The sequence below is a fragment of the Asparagus officinalis genome, chromosome 5, assembly GCF_001876935.1.
Source record: "Asparagus officinalis chromosome 5, Aspof.V1, whole genome shotgun sequence".
In the NCBI taxonomy this organism is placed as follows: Eukaryota; Viridiplantae; Streptophyta; class Magnoliopsida; order Asparagales; family Asparagaceae; genus Asparagus; species Asparagus officinalis.
This window is the reverse complement of record NC_033798.1, coordinates 31,349,674-31,360,829: the sequence shown is the minus strand read 5'-3', so window position 1 is coordinate 31,360,829 and position 11,156 is coordinate 31,349,674. Positions and strand designations below refer to the sequence as shown.

Sequence of the window (11,156 nt, the reverse complement as noted above, 5' to 3'; positions counted from 1 at the left end):
GCAAGCTCCCTCGCCTCGCCTCCTCGCCTCTCCACGATCCGCATGCGAGCTCCCTCATCTGAGCTCTTAAGGCGAGATCCTCCCACGCTTCAATCTTCAGGCGAGGTCACCGAATCGAGGTCAGTTCTCTTCATAAACAAGGAGAAAAGCACAGATTTCCTATACAAATATACACCCTCTCACAAATTTCTTTAAAAAGATGATCGGGAGATTTGAAGAAAAAGCTGCTGTCTTTCACGAAGTTCCTTCAATAGATGCATACAATACCCAAATACCTACCTATTACCCAATATTTGAAGATACGAGGGGTAAAAATAACAAAGAAACAACATCTTGCACCGCAAATTAAAAGCAGTAACAAACTTCTGAATCCAGAATCGATTTATCTTGCATTCTCATAATAGTATATATAGTTCGTTCTTCCACTTAAGTAAAAAATATGTGCTTTTACATATTTTACAAGAAAGAAATCTCCGAGAGTCTCAAATAATCTCACGAGAATTCACATAACTCGTATATAATTTTATACATACCTTCATAACTTCCAGCCACCATATCAACGAAAATATGGACTGTTCAGCTTCTGGAGCTAGTTTCCAACCAAGTAATAATCTTGAAAGCTTGATAGGTGGAATTTCTGACCCATGGATTCAGGCAAGAGGTAAAATTTATTGTGAGAATCCATTATTAGGTTTGGAATTGAACTCTTGGGTGTTGGGCGAAGGGTTAGTTCCAAAGTTCATCTGAACCATATTCTGGATCTCAGACTCCCAACTTGATATCTGTCGATGATCAAAAGCAGCCTCAAACAAATGCACGAGGAAATGTTATGTGCAAGTAAGAACATCCAAAAAGAGAGATCTTGATCACACACTTGCAGGCATAGAAATTGTTATTATAATGTTTTAGATGAGTTGGAACATGAAAACACATTTAGTTGATGTGAACTGAACAGCTTAGTCGTGGAGATGGAAACTTAAAATTTATTCAGCAACAACGTTTCATATATTTTATCTACAGTTAACTGCGGATACAGCCTCTGTATTATGCAGGTGCAACCACTAATTCCTACTAATTCCCCAAACATTTTTGCACATATACCCACAAATCCATCCTATCTGCAAATCTACCCTCCAAATCTGACTATTTGCTAATTTTTCCCACATTCTTTGGGGTTGTTATAATCCATCCCTCCCAGTTTCTGTTTTAAAAACATGACTAATAAATATCCAATTAACTTAACTAAGATGTTAATTCCTAATTAGTGGAGTGAGAGGAAGAGAGAAGATCAAAAGGATAGTTAAGGATATAATTGTTAGTCTATCCATATTCTGTTTGAAAAGTAACAATATGCGAGGGGTATCTTTGTTCAAACCCAAGGAATTTGGGATAAATTAGCAAATATTCAGATTTGGGGATAAATCTGCAGATAGGATAGATGTAGGGGTGTACACGCAATAAAATCCAACTATTTAATTACTACATGCACCCCAAAAATAAACACAAAGTTATTCTTTTGCCCTAAATTTAGAGAGTAATTCTTATCTTTTTTCCAGTTAACTCGAAGCAGAAGGTAATTTATTGCCATGTGATTTGCCAGTGAAATCTGAACCTAACATGGAAAATAAGAGGACTGGAGTTACCAGCATGTAATAAAACAATTAGGAACATAAAGGGCTACACCCTCATAGTAAAGGGTTTATATCTATAATTAACCCTTTCTTAGGCAAAACCAGATTTGTAGCTTTAGCAGAAATTCAAGGATAGTGAAACGATAAAGAGATGTATAAAACGGATTCAAGAACAGACAAATAAAAAGGTAGGATGCAATAAAATGAAGGGCAGTGAAGCAAAATAATGGTTCTGAGTAATCACAAGGGCAGTGCAGTAATCCAGAATGTCACAAGAAATTGAACCTCGGTTGTAAGGCATTGAAATAAGGCATTTAACTGATTAATAATCTTAAGGACAAACATGAAATTTGTCCCAACAAACATCGATGCTGGAATTATAGTGAGGGTGTTGTAAGATTAAGGTAGCCAATGACACATAACCAAATGGAAGAATACTGAGAACAGCAAATCCAGGAAATATCCAAATGATAATATATCAACAAGACATTGTGTTGCACACAGTTTTCGGCCAAGCATACATGTAAATGGACAACAATAGGAATATAATTCTACTCTGTACAATAATTTATAGATGTAGATGGACCAATGCTACAATAATTTATAGATGTAGATGGACCAATGCTACAATAATTTATAGATGTAGATGGACCAATGCTATCTCCCTACGTAAAAGAAAAACAAAGTGCATGTTTCCATTGAATATCTCAGATTCTCAGTAGGGTGACCAATTAGCGTTTAACAGATACAGAATGTTAGCAAGTACAGAAAGCCTTCTAGTAAGTGTCTGATTGTCTACAGAGGAATTACTATTTATATTTGTAGAAGCCCTACTGATGATCGCTCTTTTTCGATTTTCATTCAAATCTCAAGTCAACATCTAGGAACAACAACGTTTTCGTGAATTCTGATCCGTTTTTCAAATTAATAGAAAGAACGAGGCTATATGTATTTCATAATGATGTTAAAAAACGAAATGTGTTTTTGTTATAGTGAACCTGAGGTGTGGGTTCTTTGAAACCATTTGTAGTTGTAAATTGAGCTGTTACGGCCCTTCTAAGTGCATCTGCATGGTTGACTATGCTGGGGATCCCATTATGAACCAAACCCTGTTGAGGTTGAAGAAACTGATGATGAAGAAGTTCTGGTGAGATACCCGCTGGAGATGGGCCAACACGGCTCTGTAGCATCTATCGTTAACAAAAAAAAGAAAAAAAAAACTAGAAAATCATTCAACTGCTTGATATTGAGTAAAATAAGCAACAATAGTTTGTTACAAACAGACACAGTCGTATCGAATTCATTTAACAAAAGAATTGTTCAAAAGCTAGTTTATTTACTCTAATGGGGTTAGTTGCACTTAAATAGCGCAAAGTTTACTCCGTTTTTAACTATGATGCTTCTTTTTTGCCCAAATAGATACCCTAAAATTTGCCTCATTTTTAATTTTGATACCCCAAAGATTTATTTTGCCCAAGAAATGCCCAAAGTTCAGCAAAATTCTTGGATACTTATAACAAAAATTTAACAAAAAATTTAAGTTCAGGTATTAAAGTTCAATTTTGTGGAGCTTTGGGGTATACTTTGGACAAAAAAATTTGGGGATATCAAAGTTAAAATTTTAACTTTGAGGGGCACCAAAGTTTATAATGAGGCGAAGTTATTTAGTGCAAACAACTCTACTCTAGTTAGATAATATGTTACAGATATGTTTGTTTGGTCAGCATCTCAAGATTTATTCACTCTGATATTTAAAGATGAGAACTTACATTTTCAGACAGAAGCCCTTCTATGTTTAACTCAATACTTGGATTAACAGCCGCAAGCTTCATAGACAGGAACTATCAATAAGAACCAAACGAAATTTTGAATTAGATATTAGCTAAGCTTCACTTTTTTTTGTCATTCTATCACCAAGAAAAATACGGCAAGAAGCATATACCTCAACCTGCCGTTGTAATGACTGAACATAATTGATAATCTCATCAAGCATTACCGCCTTCCCAGTGACCTGTCAAAGTTAAAACACATGAACTATATGAATGAAATATGTACATAATTCATAAACTACATCAACTCGTGCCATTATGCAAGTCAACATACTTTACTACAACCAGGCACAAGGTCTTGAAGATACTTCATCCGTTCGCTAATCCTTTCTCTCCTAACCTGCAATGTGGTCAACCAAACTTAAAACAGATCACAACAATTAAAAAGAAAATTCAATATTTCATCGGTTATCAAGGCTTACTCTCTCTGCAAGACTATGGCTATTCGTTGCCTGACCTCGCCGCGCTCTCACATGAACATAGTCTTGCTTGGCTCCATCTGTGCTACCTTTGGCATTCTTCCCATTGGACTTCCCATTCGAGCTGCTGCATTTGACAATCTGCTTAGTTTCGGGATTCTTCTCCTTTGGGATTTCGTCAGAAAATTGTTTCTCTTCCTGTACCTGGTCTAATTCCATATCCTACACACGAAAAAGGAATTATTTGATTACAATCAGGCAACAAATTACTATTTGGGATAATTACATATAGATAGATCCATGTGCTATTGCCAATATGAACTTACTAAGCTGTAGTTCTATTGTTTCAGACAGACCCCCTGAATGCAATTCTCTTGACCCAATGGCAGGGTTCTATCTGCAACGATAGATTTTCACTCAGGGTGTCTATCCACTACAATAGAACTACAGGGGTAGTAAAATCAATTTGACCATATCATAGAGGTTTCTATCTGCAACTAACCCAAAAATTTTGACTACATTCAATCTACCTGACCGCTGTTTTTTCTTTTCTTAGCACTCAGTCCTCTAGATGAAGAATCCCCAGATAAATTAGCCATATCAGGTGCCTCTTCTTTTCCACTCCCATTGTCTTTTTGATAATTCACCGGACTCTCGGACATAGAAACATCCTTCACGACCTCATTCTTCGGAGCCTGCACATTGGAGTACCCGAAAGGATTCACCAAAGCACTCAAATTACCAGCACCGAAGCTCGAGAACTTCGCAGCTCGCTCGACGAAAGACGAGTCCGTGGGGAAATCAGAGAGACTCGGCGGAAGCATCCCTGGGTTTGTCGGCAAGAACATCCCCATATCAAGCCTTGGAGGGGGTAGGGGAGCAGACTTCCCAATAGCAGCATTGCCATCGGCGAAACCCGAGTTTTGTGGGTTTGTTGGATTGTTCCAAGGATTAGTATAGAAGGATTCTGGCATTGAAACTTGTGGGCATGATGAAGAAGCCATTTGAATCCCTTGATACATTAATGGGCTCCCAAATTGCCAGTCATTGGGAGAATTATGGTGGTTTAAATGATCCCCACTCATCTCTCATCCAAATCTAACACTCAGAATCAATGGAAACTTTCCTTCAACTGGGTCAAGTTTAACTCTATGTAGAATTTACTTCTGAAAATTCAGTGAAATACTAAGGAAGCAACTCCACTTATAAACAAATCTAATCTTATTAAAAAAATAATTGCAAGTACCTGATACCTTCAACAGCTCCCAGGGCCAAGATTGACCAAAATCTCACAAGAGAATCCTCAAAAGGCACAAACCCACTTCACTCATTTCAATAATCAATCAATCCCAGTTTGACATCAGTGAGCAAAACTAATGCCATTAATAGCTAATCGATCTCAGATCGACCTTTTGAATGAGAAAGGCAAAAGGAACAGAGGAAAGTACCTCAAAAGAGGGTGAAAAGACAAGGCAATGAGAGAATCAAATCCTTGGTCATGAGAAGCAAAGAGACCATTGGTGAAATGAGACGGGACCCATAAAAATCTAACCACTCACTGAGCTGAAGACTCTGATGAGAGTTGAGCAGTGCAAAGACTGCTCAGACCCAAAAACAGGAAAAAGAAAAAAAAAGAAAATCTAGTGAAAAGGGGGTTGAAATGAGAGATGCCCAGTTGAGATTCCTCCCTCTCTTGATCCCTGGAGCGTTGAAGACACTGGAAAAATATCAATTGTATCCAATCTGAGCTACTTCCTGTTGTAATTTACTTGCGCTGCGTGAGAGAAAGAGCCAATTGAAATGATTAGCACCGCCCTAAAACTCCGCAAAGTGAAAGAACACACTCTCTCTAAACTAAATTAAAATTCACTAATAAATTACTCGTTTTGCGTGGAGAATAATTGGAATGAATGGGTAGTTAAGGGTTAATTTCAAAAAAAACCCTGAACGTTAGTGGTTGTGCACACTGCCCTCCTCACTTTTCAATCTCGCGAAAACCGGCCCCGTACTTCGGGGTGGCTAGCAATTAGTAAAGTTAACCTAAACTTTAGATTTTAGAGAAATTTTTGAAAGAAACCCTTTCACAAAAACATTCACCAAAATCGATATTGATAAAAATTTATCAAAATCGACATAGTTTTAGCCACATCAACAACACGCATTGAAACTATGTTAATTTTAAATTTGTTAAAATAATCTAGTCTATTGATCTAGAAGGAATATAGAAATATAATAATTGTCCTTTTCACCTCATTAATCTCTCTCTCTCTCTCCTCTCTCTCCTCTCTCCTCATATATATATATATAATATATATATATATATATATATATATATATATATGATATATAATATCATATATAGTATAGAGAGAGAAGAGAGAGGATGGGTATGCTTGGTACGCAAAGCACAAATTTTTGTAGCTTGGTAGTAATGTGTCATATCACCATCCACTCAAACAGTATTCATATGAAATTTGTTCCCATCATTGAATGAGTGGAGGGGGAATTTGACACCGTCACACTACACCAAGCGCAATACGTGGCCATATTTCTCATATATATATATATATATATATATATATATATATAATATATATATATATATTATATATATAATATATATATATATATATATATATATATAAATCTAGGGAGAGGTTCTAATAAAACCTAGAGAACTAAAAACAATCCTAACCTACATTCTATTTCATCCAATGGCCTAGATTCGATGGCAGAAATTAGATAAATATAGAGTAAAATCTTAATACACAATTAATGTGAAAGGGTTAAAAATTGGACATATATTGCATTCAATGGTGACTGCTTACATTCGAACAATGATAAAATTTAATACACGTCGCTTTAATACTCTCTCTTAGCATTATAGTGCTACATTCTTTAATACTCTCTTCTCTCTATACTCACTTTCGATCTCTGTAAATCTCACATGAAGAACAGCAAATAACGCAATGAATCTGGATTCACTGAAGTGATCTTCAATAACAGATTCACTCCAGACGAATTGAATCTGAATTCACTCGCAATCGATTTGGCTGGCTGCCACTGGATTTTGTGAATCATTGCTAACCATCCAAGCAGGAATAAGAAACTTATGGTAAAAAAACAGAAGGCTATCAAATTTATAACATGAAAATTTTTACTTTTACAGCAAAAAGATTATGATTTTTATGAAAACAACGGCTGAACTGCAGCATGTCAACACCTCAATAATTGAATGCTGGATTCACTGGCAGTGAATCGAGATTAGACTGAGTGAATCTAGATTCACTCATGCGTTAGTTGAAGTAAAAAAAGCTGGATTGCAATGCACTGAATTGAACACTGCGTGAATCGAGATCACTCATGCATTATAGAGAACGTGATATTGTGATTTTAAGCAACAAAGTTACAATTTTTAATGGTAAAAAACAAACACGTCACATAAAACTGAGTCTGGGATTCACTGCAGTGAATTCAATTATTTAGGAACAGCAAAAATTGGCGGCTGCGTGAATGTCGCTAACTGGCAGTGAAGTTCAATTATTTACGTGACAGCAACTAAAACAACCGCCACAACTAAAATCTGAACTTTAACAATTTTAAACAAAAAAATTAACAGGATTGCAATTTCTAAATATTTTATGTAAGAACCCTAAAAAAGATTGTAAAATTTTGAAAGATAATCCAACAAAACAAACAACCAAGATCGAGTATAAGAGAAAGCCCAAGCTAAAAACAAGATGCCTAGAACCAAGATGCAACTTCAACAATACCTGCTAAAAAGAAAACCAAAATCAAAATTGGAAATTAAAGAAAAAGCGTGAGCGAACCGAGGGGGTGCTGAGCTTGAAGAACTCTTGGCCATGGATGCCGCCTCTTCTAATCATGCGCCCAATGACAGAGGCGAGAAGCAAACCATGATCAGATTCAAGAAAATAACACCTACCAAGATCAAATTCAACTTAAGAATATAACCTATCCAAGAAAATATAACACCTAAACGCAAGAAAATAACCCTACGCAGAGAGAGGGGGCTGGTTTAAGCTTTTGGGAAAATGGAGGAGAAGAGAGAGGAAACGTGAGAGGAGAGTTGCATGGGAAAATGGAGAAACTGCAATAAGAAGCATTAATTACCTCTGCTTTAGTGGCTGTTTATTTTACACTAATTTAGCCCTTAATGCAAGCTTTAATCTCAGGGCCATGGATGAATCTAGATCCAATGGAGAGGATTGGTTTTTAGTTTTTAGGATAGTGAGGTTATGTATTTTGAACCTCTCCCATATAATATATATATATATATTATAATATATATATATATATATATATATATATATATATATATATATATTATATTATATATTATATATATATATATAAATATATATATAATAGTATATATATATATATATGGAGAAAGTGTTTCCTAAAAGGTGACATCTTAGATAATCATGCTAAGGACGAGCCTAAAATCACAATAATTGAGCTACATTATAGATGAATACGCTCTCGTTAAACATTGATCTACATATTCTACAAACATGAAAGCACAGACCAAGTTTAAGGGTGAAACCCGTAGCTGTTTGACCCTTCGATCGCACTCACTATGCAATTTTAAAGCGGTTTCGAATGAATAGAACCTTTCACATGGCTCGACGAAGGGTCCAAATGATGATGAGTTTTCACACACAGACCAAACTTGGTGTTGTTGGGGTTTTAGATATGTAGATGCAAGTTCAAACGGAGCGGCATCATCCACCATGTAGTTCAATCATGTGATTTTGGTTGCGTCCTTAGATGATTATCTAAGGTGTCATCTTAGGAAATATTTTTGCGACATATATATATATATATATATATATATAATATATATATAATATATATAATAATATATATATATTATATATATATATATATATATATATATTATCATATATATATATATATAAAGAAAATAAGAGTTTTCGGATAGGGCTCAATAGGACAACATTCAAAAGAATTTCATCTATATTTGTTCCTTTCGATTAAATTACTACTCCAAATTTCTACTCTTGAATGTAACAATCGGTGGCATACATAAGTCTAAGGATTGCGAATACTCGTAGATATTAAATGAGATTATGCTCTACGTGGATTGAACAATGCGCCTTAAAGAGTAATTCTCACTTAAACTCTAATGGACTCGTTTGGTACACGGCAATGAGTGAGAATGATGTAATTCCAACTCTTTATTCATGCTTCCAACACGATGTACTTTTAGACGGCTGAGAATGTATTCCCACTTCTTAATCAATTCCACTTTATGTTAGGAATTCGCATTCTCAACCATTTAACAAGGATTGATATTTCACTTAAGTGAGAATAAAAATAATTAAATAATTTTCATTACGCCCTCCTTAAAATAAAACGAATATTCTATAGAAATAATATTAATGTAGCTGGGCTCATATAAATATACCAAATAGAATATAAAAATATTAAATATTATGTCTTTGTTTGACTTTGCTCTTAGTTCTGTAGCGTCTGCATTAGAGAAAAAATCTCATCTTCGGCATCGACGTGACTCCGTTAGGTAACGCCAATCAATTTCTTTTAACTATGTAATGGTGGCTAAAACTTTACGCTAATCTTTACAACAATTTTTTTTATCTTTTTGGCGACTGCGATGCGTAATCTAGTTAACCAATTTGGTTAGCAAATATTTTCTACTTGGAGGTATGATTGAAGTTATAAAAAACATTGAAGCAATATTTATCTTTGGAATGTTTTCTACTTCCAAATCATCTTTTAAAAGTTGAAGTTGGCATTTGAAATTTCATAGAAATTCTATATATAGACTAAAAGTTAAGCAATATTTTTCTAACCCTTCAAATTTAGTGTTTTTTCCGATCTTTCTCTCTCTCATGCATCGCAATATGATTCAGTCATAAAATCACGTAGGCATACTTATGGAATTCAGTCTATTGTGTACGTTTCTTGTACAATGATGCTCAGTAGGCATTAGCTGCTCACACTAGTAGTAGAAATGTTAGCATTAGAAGTTAGAAATGTAGAGTTATAATTATTTATAATCAAAAAATAGTTTCTATGAAAATTAAATTTCAGTTAGTAAGCTAAATGTTCTGAAATTAGTTGGTGAGGTGGTGTAGCGCAAATAATAGCTATCACTGGAAGAAATTAATTTCTATAGAAAATATCATTTCGGGCCATAAACTTATTTTTCTAAAAAATAAATTATTTAGTCATTTTAAAAATATTTTTTATGTTTTTAAAATTCTGCAAAATTTTTTTTTGTTAAGGATATTATTCAGAAAACTAAAATTTATTCTCACTTGTAAACAAAAATATCAAACAAGGAATGAGAAATAAGATTATCATTCCTGTTTCATTCTCTAAAAGCGGACGGCCAAACATGTGAGAATGCGCATTCCATTCGATATCTATTCTATTTCATTCCTACATTCTTTTCCATTCTTAGCTTGAATCCATTCTCAGATCGCGTACTAAACTGAGGTGTAAGGGAATTGTCAAGTTCCTTGGACTGAGTTGATAAACAAACTCCACGAGATTGAGCAATGGCCGTGAAGTCTAAAATAAAGATTTAAAACACTATAGAGGTTTCACAATTCTGTGTGGATTAAGTCTCATTTTTTCTTTATGAGATTCTCCAAATCCTTTAGACTATGTAAATATTATTTTCAAAATCGATGCTAGTTGCAGTGTGTGTTACTAAAACTAGAACGATCTTTTATAAATATTTCTCAACTATATAGATTTTTGTGAATATTTTTTATGTAGCTATTTCAAAAATTCTCCCTAAATTTTTCTAGGGGAACCATACTATTTGACTGGAAACTAATAATGTTATTGGGAAAAAAAAATAGATTTAGTCATTTGCATTATTACAAGTAACATAACGCCTCTCCAAATTATGATTGCTCGCTGTAAGGATAATTTTAATTAATTTGTCATTATAGAATGGAGAAGTTCTCGTGATAAAAGGCGCTTAAACCGTTATAAGTTTTTGTGGTGACAGCCAAAATTGAGCGAGTTTTTATGAAATGAAAGGAATAGTATGAAAGCTGTTATAAGCTACAAGAATGACCATATAGTTTGGATATGTACACGGGTAGCTGTGAGATTATTAATTGCTAACTGGAAGAATGACCTTAGAATCTGACAATAGGTTCATCTTGTTTCTGCTGATATAGAGTCGAATTCTTACGATTTTTGGTTTACGGCATTAATATTAATTTTTAAAATTTTCATTAGGTTAGAAA

General features: G+C 34.4%; 1 protein-coding gene across 3 annotated transcripts; it reads right to left on the bottom strand.

Annotated features, from left to right (window-relative positions):
• Window positions 367–5,757, bottom strand: LOC109842901 (transcription factor bHLH49-like). Of its 3 annotated transcripts, none has more exons than XM_020411809.1 (8): window positions 5,126–5,757; window positions 4,410–5,045; window positions 3,883–4,101; window positions 3,735–3,800; window positions 3,574–3,642; window positions 3,401–3,472; window positions 2,630–2,821; window positions 367–782 (listed from the first exon to the last, which is right to left on the bottom strand). In XM_020411809.1, exons 2-8 carry the CDS (start codon window positions 4,962–4,964, stop codon window positions 669–671), a joined length of 1,287 nt encoding a protein of 428 aa, XP_020267398.1. In that variant the 5' UTR covers window positions 4,965–5,045; window positions 5,126–5,757; the 3' UTR covers window positions 367–668. The 3 variants fall into 3 exon arrangements, with proteins under 3 accessions (XP_020267398.1, XP_020267399.1, XP_020267400.1); XM_020411810.1 differs by having other exon boundaries at window positions 5,133–5,757; XM_020411811.1 differs by having other exon boundaries at window positions 4,410–4,574; window positions 5,126–5,751.